The 20353-nt window shown below is 45.9% G+C and overlaps 1 protein-coding gene across 4 annotated transcripts in view; it reads left to right on the plus strand.

Annotated features, from left to right (window-relative positions):
• The window catches only part of hspg2 (heparan sulfate proteoglycan 2), a 74740-nt gene that overhangs the window by 28361 nt on the left and 26026 nt on the right, over positions 1-20353 (plus strand). For all 4 annotated transcript variants that reach the window (XM_076166586.1, XM_076166588.1, XM_076166587.1 and 1 more), the window contains exons 4-33: positions 5000-5109; positions 5303-5361; positions 5550-5722; positions 6548-6673; positions 6832-7032; positions 7136-7255; positions 7346-7477; positions 7687-7831; positions 8393-8550; positions 8685-8825; positions 8948-9111; positions 9199-9378; positions 9482-9678; positions 9799-9946; positions 10104-10231; positions 10490-10576; positions 10755-10813; positions 11089-11150; positions 11319-11459; positions 11636-11809; positions 12068-12247; positions 12382-12500; positions 12626-12737; positions 13153-13266; positions 13450-13577; positions 13762-13848; positions 18061-18131; positions 18291-18355; positions 18467-18607; positions 19248-19439. In XM_076166586.1, the coding sequence (XP_076022701.1) occupies positions 5000-5109; positions 5303-5361; positions 5550-5722; positions 6548-6673; positions 6832-7032; positions 7136-7255; positions 7346-7477; positions 7687-7831; positions 8393-8550; positions 8685-8825; positions 8948-9111; positions 9199-9378; positions 9482-9678; positions 9799-9946; positions 10104-10231; positions 10490-10576; positions 10755-10813; positions 11089-11150; positions 11319-11459; positions 11636-11809; positions 12068-12247; positions 12382-12500; positions 12626-12737; positions 13153-13266; positions 13450-13577; positions 13762-13848; positions 18061-18131; positions 18291-18355; positions 18467-18607; positions 19248-19439 (3914 nt within the window). The remainder of the gene's footprint in view (positions 1-4999; positions 5110-5302; positions 5362-5549; positions 5723-6547; positions 6674-6831; positions 7033-7135; positions 7256-7345; positions 7478-7686; positions 7832-8392; positions 8551-8684; positions 8826-8947; positions 9112-9198; positions 9379-9481; positions 9679-9798; positions 9947-10103; positions 10232-10489; positions 10577-10754; positions 10814-11088; positions 11151-11318; positions 11460-11635; positions 11810-12067; positions 12248-12381; positions 12501-12625; positions 12738-13152; positions 13267-13449; positions 13578-13761; positions 13849-18060; positions 18132-18290; positions 18356-18466; positions 18608-19247; positions 19440-20353) is intronic.

Genomic DNA, 20353 nt, shown 5'->3' on the forward strand with positions numbered 1-20353 from the left:
TAGTGCCATGAACTTGTTTTTGCTTGCTACAATGTGCTCTTCACCTGAGATTAGTTACAGACATCTGGAACACTTAGATTACATTTAAGCAGGACATATTTTCTATATATTCAACATTCAACGGCATGCTTACTTCTCTTCTGAAAGTCATCCTGCAACTACAGTTATTGTGTATCAACAGCCATATGTTTTTGGAGTGCACAGCTGTAAAACAGCTGGATTCAGCACAGTCACTTGATTATGAAGGAGCTGTTGTTTACTGCTGTCTGTTGAAGTTTATGGAGTGGACTTGCACAAAATCTGGACTGGAGCACATAAGTCTTGCAGGTCGCCACAAGGATAGAAAGTCAAGCGTCTGGGGTGTTTATGTATAAATTTACAGTTTATCCGAGTTGTTTACCAAAATGCAAGAAGCAAATACTCAGAAAGCGTAAATGTTACATATGCTTATAATTTGACGAAGGTGGTTAGGGCTTTCCCTGTGCATAAAGCTCTCTTTCATTTACCACCAATGTTTCAAAATCTCTGGGAAGCCTACTCAGTTGACATTTCATATCCCATAGTGCAGCTGCAATCATCGGCAATGGAAGAATGAATGAGTCACCACTAAACAGAACGTAGGCATTGTTGTGCCTGCCAGCGCGGAGGGCTCCCCTTTGGGAAGAAATGGTTAGAAACGACGCTCAGCTTTTTCCACTGAGTATGGAAAACAGGAAGCTGCTCCTCCCTGCGTCCCCGCAAAGCCCCAGGGTGGATCTGTCAGACAGCAAGGCTGTCAGGAGAAGTGTGTGGAAGTGTGTTTGGTCCGTAGGATATCCTCTGTCTTCTGTCTGACTAAAGAACAGTGATTCATCAGAGATACCCCCTGACCCTTGCTGGTTGCTGTCATGCAAGCTGACGTTCATTTGCGCTGTCCGACAGACACTTGTTGATGGAAGTATCCTCCCCATAGTCCCAGTCAGGGTTCACCAACCACAACTCCTGCATGGTCATGATTAATGCACTGACTCATATTGGAAACACAGCGTTGGTGCCGACATTTATCTTCTCATAACAAATTGTGATGACAACTACACTTTCTCGCTCTTCCACAAATTGATTTCTTAAGCGCTCCTGTGTGTTTCACTTCAGCATAGAGCTCTTCTGAAACATTCTCCTCATCTGAGCACCTGTTTCTGTTGAGATGACACTCAATTCTAATTGTCACTTTCTATTTTCTCTCCTCGCTTCCAATCATTTCCCCCTCTTACTCTCCTGAAACTTTAACCTCTCCTCACCTGCCTGGCTAACTCTGTGCTTTTGCGTGGCCCTTTGACCCTTGACCTCTGGCTGCCCTTTGTGTCGCTGTGACCTGTACACCATGTCTCTCTGCCTGTCTGTTGCTCCTTGCGCCTCGCCTCTCATCACTTGCCATAGCACACCTGTTGGACTCTTCATATCTGGGGAATATACAGAGCCCAGACGAACCCGACTACAGTAAGTCTTTATGCACTTTTTCTCTTTTTTTTAACGCTGCATTTTCTTCCCTCTCTTGTCTTCTGTGGTGTAGTGTGGTTTGGCACTCTCCCCCTGTCACCTGCTTTGTTCAGTTATGCACTCTTCATTTCCCAAACGCACTCTCAGATAACATTCCAAGAGGGACTCGGCTCGGGCATGTGGCGTTGGAGTCCATCTCGTCTGTTTTTCCAAGAGGCCTCCAGTGTTTTCTGATGCCAGTGGAAAAATGATGGGGTTGTTCCAATGAGTAATAGAGTTCATCTCACTCTAGTGACAACACTTGCCCTTCCAGCTGAAAACATCTTCATAAAGAGATATTTGATTGACTCCATCTGCCTGTCTTGAGACACGGCCAACACTTTCAAACATGTATTATAGTTTTCTTGTAATAGAAGCCTCATGCTGATGGCTAAACCCTGTGGTGTTAGCCAGCTGTGCAATAGTGACTACTAGACTACTACTACTACTACTACTAGAGGTTTAACATAATAGACGTGCTTTATTACGCACAGTGGTGGTTTTAGGTGTTTACATTGCAAGCTGTGGGAGAACACAAAGGAGCTTACCTATGCTGCAGCCAGGACAGGGTTAAGTAGCAGTGGTCCTCTTCACAAAGGTAAAGCGGAGAAAGAAACTGGCAGCACGTCAATATATTCACCTGAGAGATAAGAGAGACGAGTGCTTGTGTATGTGTGTGTGTGTGTTAGAGAAAAAAAGAGAGAGAGAGAGAGGAAACGGGGGGAAAGTAAATAAAACAGTGTATTATTTAGAATATTTAATGGGGTTATGTAAAGTGTTAATGTGGGTTGGGCCTTGTTCTTGTGGGTTCTGAGTCTCACTGCGTCCCGCTCTTTATAGTTTGCATGGTGTTGGGTCCACGGCGTAGGCGCTGGCTGGGGGGTTGAAGGTCAAACCCAATGCGGCTGGGTTTTAAAGGCCAGGCCGGGCTGGCTGCTCAATCAAGCCTTTGTGTTGTGCATAGGCCTCCATGTGTTCAGAGGGGGCCCATTGCACAAAGCCACCACAGTTCTGCTGCACAGCTTTAATAGCTAAATCAGTTTGTGAATTAAGAGTTTGGAATGCTTTTTTTTCCAGACTTCTTTTTTCATTCCGCCCATCATGTCTGCATTGGGACAGTTCCGTCGGTACCGATCACCCCAGTGCTTGCCAAGGGGGTTTCCCCCCCCACACACACACTGGACACAGTGAGTGATGTACAGGAGAATGGGCTTTGAAGAGGGTCGCTCGTTAGCAGTCGGACACAATCCAACCATCTGATCAAAAGATCTCAGGCGGCAGCAGTCCCACACTCGCCAGTCCGTAACGTTAAAGCGGCAACAAAAGAGAGAGTCTGGGCAGCGAGCTGCTGTTGACCTGGCGGCGAGTACCCACTCAAGTGATCAGATTAGATGCGGGTCAAATGAATCACTTTGATGAGTCACTTTGATGTTGCCTGTCTTTTGGTGCCATATTCATGCCTAACAACCATTTCTATAAGGCTGACAGTAACAGCCTGCAAGGGAACACTCAGGCACCCTGCCAGTCTAAACTGAAGCAGAACTGCTACAGATTGCAATTCTGCTGGACATATTCACCTCATTGTGTGTTTTCATAGCCAGTGTTCAGTTTATTTTACAATAAATGAGGCCTTTCCTCACCAGGAATGGAAGCTGTGTTGGCGAAACCAACTGGTATGTGTTTTAGTGCCAATGTTGTGTGTAATGAAAAGGAATTCAGCTCTGTTTTAAGAATACGGCTGCTTACCAGCCAGAGCTCCAGCGGTGGAGCAAAAGGCAGCCGGGCTCCCCGATGAACACAGTCTGAGAGTTAGGCACGGAAACTTTTAACTTTTAATTAAGTAGCTCCCAGTAAGGATGATAAATGTCTGCTATCAGTGGGAGTATGCCAAGGAAACAAATACACTATTTCATTAATTCAATATTTGTGTATTTGCACAGTTATTGTTGTGCCAACTGCATATGTGCACCTCAGGAAATGCCCACATACAACACGACCTTTTGTTTTAGCCTTGGCAAGTAGCATGTAAGTGCAAGGAACAGTGCAAATATTGACTTCCTCCCTAAATCCACACTTCCAGTCTGAGACCAGAGACTGGAGGACCCATCTGAACAAAGCGTTGGCAGGATTGTGAGAACTGGGCATCCTGTGGGTCGGAGCTATTTTAAGATTGATGGGCTAAAACTTTGACGTTGACTTTGACAATGAGGTGCTTGTGTAATTAGATAAGAAAGAAGTGTTTCTTTAAGTGGAGCAATTCACGTTTTATTGCTTTAATTGAGTCTGATGGCGATGTACAGTAGATATCAAAATGATCCAAAAGCCTTAACAAATTTGTGAACAGCTGATCTGTCGAAATGCCAGAGTATGACTTAAGAACAGATGCAGCTCTGCAATGATGGTGGACAGCTGTAGTTACTCGTCATGCGTTCCTGTATTTTGCATGGTTTGGAACAGGCCCACTGGAGTTTAGAACCATTCAGAATATTATAATATACTAATGAAGACAATGATATCACAATCTACTCAAACCACTAGATTTGACCTGGAATAACACAAATTTACTACTGTTTGAATCATGTCTGGATGCATCTGACCTACTTACTGTATGTTTAAGTCCCCTCAGTCCAGCCAACGTAACCTCAGTAGTCCATTGATGTAATCTCAACCTCAGCCCCTCCACTGCTTCGCCTGCCTGACTGCCTCGTGTGTTTGACTTAGTCGGTATGGAGGGAACGCTGAGGCCCCCTTCCACAGTCATCCACAGAGGATTTTCTTCATCTCGTCCTTCATCTCCGCAGTCGTTGGCGGAATAGTGAAACTCCCACGTACTTTCCATTTCCCCCCCGACTACCATCCATCACGTATTTGATTGCTTCCATTGATTACATTTATGAAGAACCGCGTCTCAATTCTGCCTGTGACAACTGCAACTAAACTTCACACCTATGTGGTTCAGTCTGGTTCAGCTGAAAGAGGGTTTGTTTCCCCTGCTGGTGTTGTGTGACGAGCGCTAGACAGACAGACAGAGAAAGACGACATGCTCCGATACTGTAATTTCATGGATATATTTGAGCATGTGGGTTCGAAAGCGTGCTTGTGTCAGCGTGTGCTTCTTGTTAGAGCCTTTGAGCGGTGCGACGCTGCCGTTGTTGGTTTTTAGTACGGACCCGACCACAATTGAGATATGGAAATAGACGCCATAATTTGTATGTGGCTCTCATTTCAGCCACAGTAATGCTCCTCAGCTTTTCAAAAACGTTAAACCTTAAGGCCTGCCAGAGGGAAATAAATCCCTTGCAGAATCCTATATCGGATCAGGTTTGATGGAGTTCAACACTTCATCATGAGGAAAATGATGTTTAAAATCTGGCTCGCAATAGCTAAACTCTGGGACGGATCAACATTAATATTAAGCTTGTGGTTTTCTTGTGTTATTCTGCGGTTTAGCTGACAGATTCTCTTTGCCTCTCTGTGTTTCTAGTCTATTACAGAGCTCTGGTCAACTTCACTGACTCCCTGGTTTATGGCCCAGAGCTTGAAGACATCTTCTCTCCGGCCTTCACTGAAATCTCTGAGGCAGTTGTCGACACGGTAAGACAATCCTTATCCAGGTAGGAAAAGACAAACTGCAACCGTGGTCATGTTCTGTTCACCACGGGTGTTATTACCTTTTAAGGTTAATCCACATGATTTATGACTTTGCGGATTCAAATATGTGTGGCATTATGTCTGAAACTAAGCCCCGGGACTGTTTGTTTTAACCAGTCTGGCTTTCTTTTCACAGCTGGAGTCAGATTACAACAGAATCCAAGGCGTTCAGACCGTCAGCGTGGTCCTCATTAAGTAAGAACACAAATCCTGTAAATCTCACATGTGTCACACTTACAGCAGATAGAGTGCAGCTGTTTTACTGTCTTAGTCTTAATCTGGAGAGGTGATCATTCTTTCCCACAAGTTCAGCAGTAGTGAGCCTGTAATCCATCAGTTGTCTTATACGATGTCGCCATTCCTGATCTTCTTCCGCCCTGTAGGAAGATTGTAAGAGAACATGGCGTGGATGTATTTGTGGAGCTGGACGTGGGTTCTGACTACAACAGCAACGACGAACAGATCCGCAGCGTCCTTTACAACGTGGTGAAAGAAGGGGCCATCGCCTCGTACGTCACGTCGGTCCAAGGCTTCCAGTTCAGACGGCTGGGAGAAGGTAAGAGCAAAGCTGTATCAAAGGGCAAAATGACACAGTTGTGACCCCCTTCCTGTCACACTTCCTTACATCCTGCTGGCTGTATTTCTGCAACAGAGCAAGGTCTATCAGAGGGTTAGGCAGTGTCCTTAACATGTCCCTCTGGTTTCTAGCTCTGCCTCTAGTGGAGCCTGTGGCAGTGCCAGGTTTGTACAGTGCCATGCCTGCTGCACGGTGACTGAGATGGTTGTACTGTAGAAACTGTAGAGACTGTGGAGCCATTTGGTTCATTCCTTATGACATTTTTGCGATTTGTCTGAATGCCAGTTTTGATCATGCAGTCTGACAAATGTCCTGCATGGAAGCACTGATGTGAAATAAATTGATTAAGTGGTTGAATAAGACAGATGTTTTGCATGGCATGCACCTGATGAGGAATGCCGCTGTCCTCCACAAACTCAGCCAAGCTTTGATTGCAGCAAATTCCATGAACCCTGTAGACAGGCATGGTGAGAGTCATAAGCACCAACTCCCACACTTGGATGAAAATATTTACCTCAAGGTCTTCTAAGCATTTCCTGTTTCCAGTTTAGCCATGGAGATAAGAGTTTTTAGACACAACTGGAAGTAAAACACAACATGACATAGTCCTGAAAGTATCTTTGTGAAAGAGCTGCCCTAAATGCCGGACTTTTACTTGCCCTTGTAATCTGATACCCAGGAGAAGAGGATGCTGTTTTTTGTGCTGACTGCTGTGTTGGGAGTGTTTTGTAGTCTTTTGGCCACACTGTAGCCTTGGCTTGCATGTCTTTGACTGTTGAACTCCTTTCCCTGTGCATCTCTCAGTAACCCCCCAAATCAGACCCTGCATGGCAGATGAGCACAAGTGTGGTGACGGGACATGCATCCTGATGGAATACCTGTGCGACAACAGACCCGACTGCAGAGACATGAGTGATGAGACGAATTGCGGTGAGTGGCTTCAGCTTGACCGGCTTGCAGGTCGTAACACGGACATGGCGTGGAATAACAGCCGAGTGTGCGGAATGTCGATCGGTTCAGTTCAAAGCTTTGGGTTTTCTCATTGTTTACCACCGCCACCGCCAAGTTTAACCAGAGATTTGTTTTAGATGTGAAACGGCTCAGCACTGTCACCCCCACCACTCCCATTACAACCACCACCACCATCGCCAAGAAGGTCGTGGGACCCGTCGTTCCCGGACCCTGCAAAGCAGACCAGGCCAAGTGCCAGAGCGGAGAGTGCATCCCTCGAGACTACCTCTGCGACGGAGAGAGGGATTGCTCCGATGGTAGCGATGAGTTCAGATGTGGTGAGATATAGACACACACACACACACACACACACACACACACACATGGCCTCAAACCTGCTCAGACAAGAGCATACAGTAATTATTCGGTATCTTTTTACAGGTACTCCGTCTCCCTGTGAGCCGAACGAATTCAAGTGCAAAAATGGACGCTGTGCCCTGAAGCTGTGGCGCTGTGATGGAGATAATGACTGTGAGGATAATTCTGATGAAACTGATTGCCGTAAGTATCCATTTTTCTTGACTTGTTAAAGGTTTGCATGCAGACTTTCTGGCTCTGGCTCAACTATCTCACATTTACTCAAAACTGCAGCCACCAAAGGTCCCGATGACAGATGTGCTCCGGAGCAGTTTGAATGCCTGAGTGATCGCACCTGCATCCCGTCCAGTTACCAGTGTGACGAAGAGCCAGACTGCCCAGATCGCTCCGACGAGTACGGCTGCAGTGAGTGTCCAACAGCTCTCCAAAGCTCTTTGCGCTCTTATACACTGTCTGTCTGACTGACTGAAAGGTGCTCTTAAAAGTAAATGTCCTCAAAGTCTGTTCCTTCTGAAATAGCCAGATTCTGTACATCCTCAGACTTTGAAAGCGTTTGCGAGCCTCACTGAAAGTGCCATGGTCTCATCTTTAATGGTTTCCTGACCTTTTTGCAGCCCCTCCCTCTGTGACAAGCCCACCAGAAGAGTATATTCAAGCAGCTCGTGGCAAGACGGTGACATTCACCTGTAAGGCGGTGGGAGTGCCCACCCCCATCATTACCTGGAGACTCAACTGGGGGCACATCCCTGTTAGTGGCAGGTGAGTTTGACGAGAAATGAGCCGTCCCTCTGAACGTTAATCATTTACACCATGACTCACGCTGCTACCATAGTTATGCTGATGACATTGTTTTGCACTGTGTTTGATAAATGTTTCCCCCAACAAGACACCCTCATCCGCTAAAAACCAATGTGGCCGATCCGCTCTGCAGCAAACTGTGCACATTTCAAAGTATTTCCACCTGTGGAGTGTTTTTAACCATCACCAGCTTTGTTAGATTTGTGTTTCAGCGCTGACTCAATTCTGTGTGGACATCTGATTTTAATTACTGAGATATTTGTGGCGTACTCCAGATTTGTGTTCATGACCTCTGCGAATGTAAACAACATTCAGGCACTGGGCCTGCAGAGTGCTCAGTTTTGTGTCTCATTCTAAGCACAGTTTTGTATTTTATGACTTTAAGTTTATGAATATAGCTGTGTTTTGAACATATTATGGTCCTCACCATAGTTGCTATGGAGGCACACTGATAGCATACCACATGTTTGTTCTTTGACTAAAAACAATAGGTCATAATTTCTTGTGCTCTTGTGTGCCCAGGATCTCCATGACCAGTGAGAATGGGCGTGGCACCCTGACCATTCGTGATGTGAAGGAGGCAGATCAGGGGGCCTACACCTGTGAGGCCATCAATGCCAAAGGCCTGGTGTTTGGTATCCCTGATGGAGTGCTAACTCTCACACAGAGTGCCAACCCAGGTACAGACACATCACTACTTACGGTGTCATCACACTCAGAAACAGTAAAATAAACTCTACATTAACCCCTGCTGTGGGTGCGTATTGTACCAGAACTATTGAAGATCCTTTGTCTTTTTGTTTGGTGTCACCAGGCAACTGTCCTGATGGTCATTTCACTGTGGACGGGCGTTGTGTGTCTTGCTTCTGCGCCGGAATCACAAAGAACTGCCATGCCACCGGCCGCTACCGCAACCAAATCAGCCTACGCTTCTCTGAGGAAGATGACCTCAAAGGCAATTATGCACTGATGATTTTGAAATTGATTTTGAAAGAGTTGATATAATAATTGAAGTATTTATTTTTGAATACAAGTGTATAACAGGACAAATGAATGTGTTCCCTTTTTGGCCTCCAGGAGTGAACGTCACCTACCCCTCCAGGCCTGGCACTCCTCCTCTCTCCTCCACTCAGCTCCTCATTAACACTGAGATGGAAGAGTTCCAGCTTGTTGACCTTTCGCGTCGTTTCCTCAACCTTGACTCCTTCTGGACGTTGCCTCGGCAGTTCCTAGGCAACAAGGTGAGTGAAACGGTTATAACCATTTTTTTTTACGTTACTTAACTCGGCGGCAGAAATATGTATGTAATGATTTTCATTTGATCTCAGATTGACTCCTATGGAGGATCCCTGAAATTCAAGATACGGTACACGCTGGCCCGTGGTTTGTCCGAGCCTGTGGAGAAGCCAGATGTGATGCTTGTTGGGAATGGACGCAGGCTTGTGTACCGCAGAGGCAGCACCAACCCTGCCCGAGTGGTCAACCAGAAAGAGATCAAATTCACCGAGGTGGGAATCTGCTTAGGGCAATGTCTAGAATAAACTCCTGCTCTGTGCTGTGGTTAATGTTTGATGATAACATGTACTAAAACTTGCTTGTTATTGTTTTCAGGACAACTGGCAACATTCCAATGGCCGGGCCGTGAGCCGGGAGGAGCTGTTGATGACCCTTGCCAACCTGGATAGCGTCAACATACGCACCATCTATGACAACCACATGGTCAGCGTGGCGATCAGCGATATCGTCATGGATACCACCACTGTGCAGTTCAGCACGCGGGGTCACGCCAAGGATGTTGAAGAATGCAGGTAACGAAACAAACTGTTTTTGTAGACGTACGATGGATGAACCCTTTCAAACATATCTGCTTTGAAAGGGTCGAATCGGAGCCCCTGTGTAGTAAAACTGTGCATGTTTATCATTTCCAGATGTCCCCCGGGTTACGCAGGTCTGTCCTGTGAGATGTGTTCATCTGCTTTCGAGCGTGTCCCTGGAGGGAGTTTTCTTGGTACATGCGCTGGTTGTAACTGTAATGGACACGCCAGCGCCTGTGATCCAATCAGTGGACACTGTCTGGTAAACACTAACTCCTTAGAAATGAAAATGAACACCAGTTATGTCTCAGATTCCACCGCTTCCAAATATGGAGCGATTCGATATGTTGATTATAATGTCTGGTTGAAGTATTTGAGTGTTATGTGACAGAATGACCACTGTGTTCTCCGTGCTGCAGAGCTGCCAGCACAACACAGAGGGACCCCAGTGTGACAAATGTCGCCCAGGCTACTTCGGCGACCCGAGCAGAGGCCGCCCTGACGATTGCAGGCCTTGCCCCTGCCCGTACACGGAGACCTCGCGGCGGTAAGAGGTCACCCATGGTTACAGGCCGTCACAGACCACACACAGACCCTCACACACATCTATGGTATATGTGGGCACACACATTGTCATGCACACCCACAGGCCTTTTTTGTAACCTTGCAGTTTTCAGATACAGGTACAGCAGAACAGTAGCTTATTCATTCAACACGTCTACTTGTGGTCTGCATGCTACACATTAACCTGCTGCTGCAAGTTTTAATATATAACCTTGGATGGGCTGTGGGGTTTTATCTGTAGGTTCTCTGACACCTGCTTCTTGGACCATGAACAACAGGCGACATGTGACGCATGCAAGCCCGGCTACACAGGACGACGCTGCGAGAAGTAAGGACGCTAATCTCTACTGTACCTATCGATAGTACGTAGTAGTAGTAGTAATGAATAGCTGCTATAATATGGTATGAATCTCTAAAGCCTGATGGTAATGAATGTCACCTTCACTGGCTATTGTCAGGTTGCAACTGTAATGCAAGGATTGGCTTATATTTTGGCTTTATTACAGGTGTGCTCCTGGTTACCATGGTAATCCCCTTCAGCCCAATGGAAAATGTGTTCCAGCTCGTGAGTACCATTTCCTGGAGGTCTTGAAATTCCAAGTCACACAGTCGTGCAATAGACAGAAGTTTCAGCTGGATTCTTTTGCCAATTATCCGCCAATATCGCCTCTTGAAGGTCTTAAACCCTGCGTAATGATTACCATCAGCCCTTTGTTCTGGAGTTGCAGTAGGCTATATAGCATGTGGTCATGGCTCAGGTATGCAGAATCACTGGAACACTCCCAGGTACACTTTTCTCTCCTTCTGTTTCATCACCTTCCTACTGCTCTCTCCCTGCAGAAAGCTCCAAGTGTGACAACAGAGGAACCATCAACTCCAACAGCAGGCTGTGCAATTGCAAGGTACAGGCACATAAGACTGCAGCTTTGAGTAAAACCAAGCCAAACCAAGAGATTGAAGTACACATATTGTTAAATCTGGAGTTCATGTGTGCTGCTGACAGCTTTTATGAAAGAAGCGATGAGCTGGAGCAGCAGATGGATCCAATTTGTGTGTTTTGTGTGTTGCAGAACAACGTGGCGGGAGCTCAGTGTGATGAGTGTAAGTCCGGCTCCTTCCACCTGTCTGAGGCGAACCCGGATGGCTGTCTGCAGTGTTTCTGTATGGGTGTCACCAAACAGTGTGCCAGCTCCACTTGGAATAGAGATCAGGTAGGTTGCCAAGCTATGAATGGGCAAAAGGGGGGGGGGGGGGGATATTTTAGCATGGAGCCCAGCCGTCAGTACTTTCCAGCAAAGCAGAGAGACGTCATGTGTGTGCCGTGACTGTGCTTCAACACAAGCACACACGTCAGAATATATCAGACCAGTTTGTTTCTGCGTTTCAGGTCCGTGGAGGAGTGAACGGGCAGTTTTTCTCCCTCGCCAACAGTGCCAACACTAAAACTATAACTGAAGGCATCTCCCAGAGAGGCTCCGCTGAAGTCACCTACCGCTCCTTCACCAGTGTCCCCAATGATGTTTACTTCTGGGTCCTGCCCGAGAGCTTCAGAGGCGATAAGGTGAAAGTCAAAGGGTTTCAAAGAACTTAGGAGTATGTTTCCTTCTCCAAGTGTAGTCAAGGTGGAGTTCCTCACCCTTTCTGCCCCTCTCAGTCATGCCCCAACATGTCGTCAAGTGAGAACCTTGTCCAAACACTGAGCCTCCTTTGAACTTTTGCTTTGCATTCATGGTCTTGTCTTACCCGACAGTGTCATAGAGGTGAAATACCTTTCCACCATCCACCCATCTGAGCCTCTATGTCTCCATGTTGCTTCCAGGTGACGGCCTATGGCGGCGAGCTTCGTTATACAGTGCGCTTTGAACCACGACAGCGCTCGCTAGTGATCGCCAGTCAACCGGACGTGGTGCTCCAAGGCAATGGCATTTTTCTGGAACATTTCTCTCAGACAAAGCCACTCCCACGCGTTCCAACAACCATCACCGTGACCTTCAGAGAGGTGCGTCTCACGGCCAAAACATCGTAGAAGATTGACTTTTATGTTAAATCGCACAAATAGCAGCTGTTGGTTCTTGATGGGAATGGCTAAGAGATTGACTTTTTTCTTCTCTCGTCATCCTTGTCGGGTTACAGTCTGCATGGCGCCGAGCTGACGGGCGGCCTTGTACTCGCGAGCACCTCCTGATGGCCCTGGCAGATGTTTCTGTCTTCATGATCAGGGCAAGCTACGTCGACAACATGGCTGAGAGCAGGTACGAGATATTCCTCTGTCAGCATGTTGATAAGATCAAGACTTAAGAACTAGGCTAATGAGTGTAAGATGTTTTCCTTATCTCATGCGTGTGTCACTGATTGTACGCCCTTTTGCGCAAAATAGCATCTCAGACATCAGGATGGACATTGCTGTTCCCCACTCCACTGGTAATGAGAGAGCCCTTGAAGTGGAGGAGTGTGCGTGTCCTCAGGGATACAGGGGACCCTCATGTCAGGTACAATTCCTTGTACTTTCTTTTGCACTGATCCTTATACTTATCCAAAAGTCGAAATTAAAAAAAATGGCATTCTATTGGCAAGAAGAGAGAAAAAGATACCATATTGTGATTTGTCATGACCGGCCAATATTCAAACCATACAGTGACATAAATTTGAGGTCATACCACCCAGCACTAACACACTGACACACAGACACACACACACACACTCACGCAATAAGAAACACAGAGAAAAAGCAGTCATGGATAAACCTGACCTCACTTGTCAAGGTGATCACAGTAAAGTTTTCCATCATGTTTCCATAGTAGTCCTTGACAACTATCTCTTCTCGTCTTGTTGCAATGGAACAAAGATATTCCTCTTTGTCTTCACTTGTCTGTCTCCTGAGGTGTTTTTCCATGCCTTTTGCAGGAGTGCGACGAAGGCTACACTCGGACGAGCTCCGGCCTTTACCTGGGCACATGTGAGCGGTGCGACTGTAACGGTCACGCCAGCGGCTGTGACCCAGAGACTGGGGCGTGTCTGGTAAGTTACAGTATGTCAGTCCTTCTCGCTCATTCTTGTGCCAAGCTGCTTTGATCTATGCACAGGAATGCTCTAATGGTTTTTCGGGCAAATCCTGACACGTGGAAACATCGTCACCTTGAAGTTCATTCAAACTGTTCAGTGGATTTCACCTCTTCCCTTCATGTGTGTTCCAACCTAAAGCAATGTCTCCACAACACTGCTGGACCAAGGTGTGATCGCTGTCAGCCTGGTTTCTATGGAAACCCTGCAACGGGTGGTCCCCACGGTTGTCAGCCCTGTCCATGCCCTGGAACCTCGCCCAGCAACCAGTGAGTTGTTGTCTCAAAGTTGGTTAACTCTGACGCAGTTTTAGTCAGTGAATACAAATCAGTATTGAATTCTGGATGAGAGAAGTTGTTTCTATGCTGCAGCCCATTTCACAAGATCTTTTCCTTGTGAATTGACATGATAAATTCTAAAAACTGGCTTGTGTCGCCTGAACTCCTTCCTCAGATTCTCCCCGTCCTGTCATTTGGAATCCGATGGACTGCCAACCTGTGACAGATGTCCTCCTGGATACACCGGCCGCCGCTGCGAGAGGTATGTCCCCTCTTCTTTCTTCCTTTTTTTTTATTTTTCCTTTCTTCCTTTTCCTCTCCGTGTTTTCTCTCAAGGTCCTCTGGACATTGTTCAGTGTTTGGGGTTACCCGGCGGGTCGGCAGCGAGGTGAGCAGGGGGCTGGCATTAGCACCGGTTGGTTTCAATCAGAGGAAAAGGGATCGGGAAAGCATGTCTTTGGTTGGCATCTCTCTGTTTGTTTTCCACCCCGGTTGTGATTCAGCGGTGTCAGTGGAGGGATGGGAGATGCAGATCGGTGCCCCCCATTCTAATATACCCATGAAGTTATGCCTTGTGTCTTTTTTTCAACTTTGCTGTTGGATATTTTTCAGTTGAATGGATTTATTGCTTTACAAAAATGGATCGTCAATTCTGCTGCAAAAATGGATCTTTGTGATAGGGTTAGGGACCTTTGTTGGGACTAATACACAGTCTAAACCTACAGTGTGTCATCACTCATTTTTATTGTGTGTGGAAAAGATATTGCCAAAGTAGAGATTTGGCCTGAGGAACTCTTTTGTTTGTCTATATACCTTAGTTTTGCTTTTTTCCCTCTGTCCTCTGCTTTAACTCATGTCCAAAAGCCGTCTCCAAGATTGCCTTCTGCTTCCGCTTTTTGCTTTGCTGGTAGTGAAATTCAAAAGTGCGGCTGATCTGGGTCAATGCACAGAACACATTTACTGTATGTTCTGGGTCTCTGCAGCATAAATGTAGAAGTGGCATTTATGAGGACACCTGTCTGGCTGAATGAATCTTTGCACCCCGAAGGCAAAGATGTAAAGGTGATTTGGGTATAAGAAGCACATTCCATAAAAAAAATCTTGTTTGAACCTTACTGTCTGCATCATACCTGATTCTGATGTTTTGACATTAAGAAAAGAGAGGCCATCTGCCGACAGTTGTGAGGACCCCTTCCAGGAGACGCACATGGAAGGATTCCTGCCTGTAAAATGTGGAGCTGACGCAGTATTCAATTTCAGTTTGGAGAAATTCATATTACCATATGGCAGTGGAGACGGTGAAGATGATGATGATGGCACTGACTACCAGTGGCCCATCACTACCGTGAGCCCCAAGAGCACAGGAACAACCATCATCTTTACCAGAAATTCCCTGTCTACTGCAGTTTATAATCGCACTACCCGCTCCACCACTGCAACTGTGACTGCCATCAGTGTCACTCCCCAAAGATCAGCATCCAGACTCCCACCACGTTTTACGCCCAGCCCAGAGGACAGACACGCCAGCTTCCAGCAACTGCTTCGGCTTCACCTTAACACGTTCAACCAGCGTCTGAGCATGCTGGAAAGCAATACGCTTGATATGAAAGAGAGCCTTCGTTCTATGGAGCGACAGCAGAGTCTTCTCAACTCCCAGCTAAAAGTTCTCCTTACCATACATTCTGCTACAGAGAAAAAGGAGGTAGTTGGCGAGCTGGAAAAGAGCCACACAGACATGGAGACCCGTCTGAGCCGACTTGAGGGAAGGCTGGAGATTCTGATTGATGGCTTCACAGCCCTGGCCCAGGAGATGAACAAGATGAAACGCACCAGACACATCTCCCGCTCACTGCCAGAACAGGAAAATACGTTCCTCCCTCAACTCACCACGACCCTTGCACTTCCTCTGTCCTCAACAGCGCAGCCCCATGTTGAATTTGTAACTAAAAGAAAGCCTCTAATCAGAAGAGCCACAGCGCCCAAAAGCATACCTACACCAAGGCTCCCTGTGACGAAACCAACCACGGCAACTCAGAAAGACAGAAAACTCAAACCGCCAGCAGCCACTGCTCAGACAATACACAAGCTTGTGAAAACCACGGCAAAGCTCCAAACCGTTACCAGGTCGTCTAGCGTTCAAGTCTCAACAAAGTCAACAAACAAGTTAAAGACAACCTTGACTAAACCTAGGACTAGTTCTACCGCTAAACCCCAAAACACAGTGAAGCCTGAAACAAAGAGGCCAGTGGGAAAGAGGCCTTCAGTGACCACTAAACATCTGTCACAGCCGAGCCAGAAAAGACCACAGCAAGTTAAAAAGGATGTAACGATCACTAAATTTCAGCTGGAAGCACCGTCTCATAGATCGAAGCCTGTACGAACTGCTTCAAAAACCGTACAGCCACATCGTCAGTCTAACCAAGCCAACAAAAAGGACACCGCTATGAAAAGTTCTGCACGTACAACAGAGGTAAGATCAGATGCGCCTGTTCCAAAGAAGGCTCAGCAAGAAAAGCCGGCAGGAGGAAAGGAAACGCCCAAGCCGAGGAAGGCTTATCCAAACCAGCCCGAGGAAAAGAAGCAGCGTGACTCGTACAAGTTGATCGCTTCACCTCGCAAGAGTCAAGTTTTACAAGGAAACACTGTGAGGTCCACAAAGGCTACAGTCACGACGAGAAAACCCGCTAAAGTTACGGCCGCTCGGAAGAAGCCTCACACGACTGCAAAGAGTTTACGGAAACCCGCTAGACAACATCAGCAGAGGAAGAAGACCAAGCCTAATTCTGGAATTGTAGACCTACTGAGTCTCTTAAGAGGAGATTACAAGTCTGCGAAGCAAAAGGAGTCGCAAGACGGTTCTCTTCACGTTATTTTAGGAAAGCTGGCCATTCCTATCAGAATTATTCCCGATGATTAGGGGATAATATATTTTGTTTCATTTTTGTTGTTTGTTTTTTTGTTGTTTTTTTATCTACAGACTCTGTTGCTTATATTGTCTGTGGTTGTCTGTAACGGCAACCACATGTATGGAATTTTATGAAGGTACTGATTTTATGAGACTGTTATTTGAGAGGGACATTTGGAATATTTAACCTTGTGAGTTTTCATTGACATACTAATATCAAAACAAGATTGCACAGATTCTTGCTATGAAGAGATGACACAGCAGCAGTATCTCCGTTCAGTTGTGTTGAAAATTCTGTTTAAGCCAGACTACCTCAGTGTTTCATATAAGTTTAAGAGCTTTTTGTTCGAAACCCTCATGTCCACTTGTTACAATGGTATTTTTCCAGGAATAACCCTTCAAATGGGTTTTAGCCCTCCCTGCAAAAAAGGCTAAAACTCAACATACATGTGTGTTGCATGGAACAAATCATTTACTGATTTATTTGGGCTACATAGACCCAGGCTGCCAGGCAATCTCCACCCTATCTTTAGTCACCTAATAGTATAAAAGTCTTAATCATTAATTATAGTTTATACATGCCTATATTGTAATTCAATGTTTTCATCTTGTTTTGTATCATATGTATATTTGTATATCCTCATTAAGAAACCCTGGACTATTTCGATGTAATTGTATCCACTCCCTATGATGATATTCACCACCACACACTCTCACACACACGCAAATCTGACCAATGTCAACACACAACACTTACCAGAAGCTAACTGCATGTCGGAAAACCAATGTCTGAGAAGTGAGATCGACTGGGATTTCTCAAAGCGAGTTGTAGCATGGAAGTCCTCTTGCATCAGTTTGTTGGCTGTTGACCTGCGGACCTGCCAGAGGACAGGTGAGGTAAGACTGACAGCAGCTGTCCTCAGGGCATTCTGCACGGATCCACAGCTGGATCGGCCTGAGCTCGGGGTGGCAGCACTGTTGTTTGCTTGGGTTGGCTTTTTTGCTTTGCCACATTGCCAGAAACCACTTTCCTCTTTTCCTATCTATCATCTTCAGCTCAACATATCAACTTTTCACAACTCTGCTTTGTTCCGATGTCAGTTCTACAAACTACATTTCATCATCTGTTCAATTCAGCATTCAACATTTTTTCAAATTTCCCCCTGAACGTCAGTGTTTCTGTTCCTGTGTTGAGGGCTGTGTAACACTCATATGAGAGATGGAATCAACATCTACGACATGTTGAATATTTTAGCAGCAGCTACGCTTCATCCATCTCCACAGTTAGTGATTATTTCTGGGATAGATCATGTCTTTGATTTCTTTTCAATTAATATCAAGTGCAAGTTTAGTGTAGAGATGTGTGTGTGTGTTTTGGGTGTGTCTCGTCTGGGTTACTGGTCCTTTGTTAATGACTGAAGGTCTGTCGTGGGTCAAGAAGACTATGTAAAGGACGTGTGTCATCAACTTGTGCAGACTTCCCACCTTCCTGCTTCATTGTTCTATGAGTTCAATCACATATCCTATCTGACTGGAAATACTGACCTAAATTGTCTATTTTCATTTCAGTTGTGCTGCAGGATACACTGGCAACCCCCTGCACGGACAGAAATGCATTGTCGGCAACAATGAAGTCAATGGTACTGCTGAGTGTTTCAACTAAATCACCTGATATTGATACATCCATTTTTGAACAGATTTCCCCTCTTAATTAAGCCTGAACCAATTCATCCGTTAATGGTAATTTACCAATTTGAATCTAGAGATACATATGGCAAATATCTGCTCTCCTCTTTCAGGTAACTGCTACAGCTGTGACCAAAAAGGAAGCGAAGGCTGCAATGGTGGCGTGTGCCATTGCAAGGTGATCGTAGACACTTTAACTGATAAGTTATATAACACATAGATATCACTGCTTAGGGGGTTGAACTAGACTGTTTGCTTTATGTAGCATTCTGTTGATTCTTTGTTGCAGATGAATGTTGAAGGCCCGTCTTGCTCTAACTGTAAATCTGGAACCTTCCACCTCAGCCCGGACAACAAAGATGGCTGCCTGTCCTGTTTCTGTATGGGCGTTACACAGCAGTGCTCCAGCTCCGCTTATTACAGAGACCTGGTAAGACTGACCACGACCAAAGAACACTGCAAAACTATCAGACCAAATTTACGTTTGGACTCGATTAAGCAGCTGTAGAAGTCGAAACCGTAATATTGACACGTGAGTTATACAGCTGCAACCCTGAGGGAAAAAGCATGTTGAGGGTGTGTGTGAGGGTGTTAGGGCGGTGAAGGGTGGGTGCCACTTTTGGAGGAGTTCTTCCATTGATTCAGTGCCCTCATCACACCAGCCTTGAGATGTTCCAACCCAGTGTGAGCAGCATCAATCAGTGGTGTTGGCCTCGAGATTGACTGATATCTTCTGTTGAAACAGCCCACAAAAGCAAATATTTCCTTGCACTCGCTCGCAGCTACTGAATGACGTCCTGCAAGAGCAACATTTGGTCCGCCTGACATTTCCTCAAGCAAAAGTTTGCAGTTTGTATGTTACTTGCAGAGTAAGCATTCTTATTCATGAAGGTACTTTTGCAAATGTATTCAGTTAGATGGAATAGGCTTGGAATCTTTAGATTTGAACAAACTTCCTCCCCCCGCAAACCAATATGTGTTGAGTTAGTATATTCCAAACACCAATTATTGTATTGTTACCTATAACAAAGAATTCAAAGCTACAGTATGTGTCTTTGTGGTCCCTCCAGGTGTCCACAGTCTTTTCTCCAGGGAACTTCCAGGAATTTGCTCTGGTGAACCGCCAACGCACCAACCGCATCACCACTGGCTTCACAGTCGAGGTCTCCACCGATGGCACCCAGTTCTCCTTCAGCAACTTTGACTACCTGGGACAGGAGTCTCACTACTGGCAGCTACCTGAGGCCTACCAGGGAGACAAGGTCAGTATCCAACAGTTAGGTATGGTGGCTAAATCAGCAGAGGAATGCAGAAGATAAGCTGCCACGATGGTGCTGAGGAGCTCCCTCCAGAAACCTGTGTAGACCATTCTCAACGTTTATCTGCTGCTTTATCTTTCCTCACTGGTCCTCTCTCTTCCTTCTGCGTTTCTCTTTTCAAGCAGCCTCTGCCTATTTGCAACACTATTTCTTTGTTTGTTGATTGTTTGTTTACCTGTCCGCTCTTTATAGAAAGAATCTTTCTCTGCTCGCACGAGACGATCTCTGCAGGTACATCAATGGATGCTTGGTGTGTTGGACACATGAGATCTAATTGGATTCTGGTTGAAAGCACAGTGTTGTCTGGCATTTTAAATAATTATTTTGTTACTGTGTGTCAAAATTGGATCAAATGGTTGAATCATTAATGGCATTGTGTGCTGCAACTTTGCTTGAATGTGAAACTCCCAAATACCTCCAGCTCAGTGGTTAGGAAAGTGATCACGGGAGTTTCATACTTAAAGGAGGAGCAGCTAAGGAAGGATGCTTCTGTTTGGAACCTAATGACTGGTGTGGTTTAACCCCCTGTGTGCCAACACTCACACGCCTAATGAGAATAATTTGTGCTGTGTTTTTGTCACCATTATCTGGAAACATAACCCACCCAGTTCAGAAAGGTCTATGGGAGCACTGGATAGTCACTGAGCAGGACCGTGTGTGAATATGCATGCGTGTGTATTACAAACAGAGCTGAGTTGGCATGTGATGGTTCCATCCTGAGTCTGAACAAAATTCTTAACCCAGACTCCATCATCCCCTCTGTTCCCATGGTCACTGTATCTTCTGTATCTCCGGTGCCCCCACTCTCTGCCTCCCTAGGGTGATATCAGTCAGCTGGACAGGGAGGTGTGGGCTTT

The sequence above is a fragment of the Genypterus blacodes genome, unplaced genomic scaffold, assembly GCF_046128005.1.
Source record: "Genypterus blacodes isolate CSIRO-AG114 ecotype Tasmania unplaced genomic scaffold, CSIRO-AGI_Gbla_v1 ptg000156l_1, whole genome shotgun sequence".
In the NCBI taxonomy this organism is placed as follows: Eukaryota; Metazoa; Chordata; class Actinopteri; order Ophidiiformes; family Ophidiidae; genus Genypterus; species Genypterus blacodes.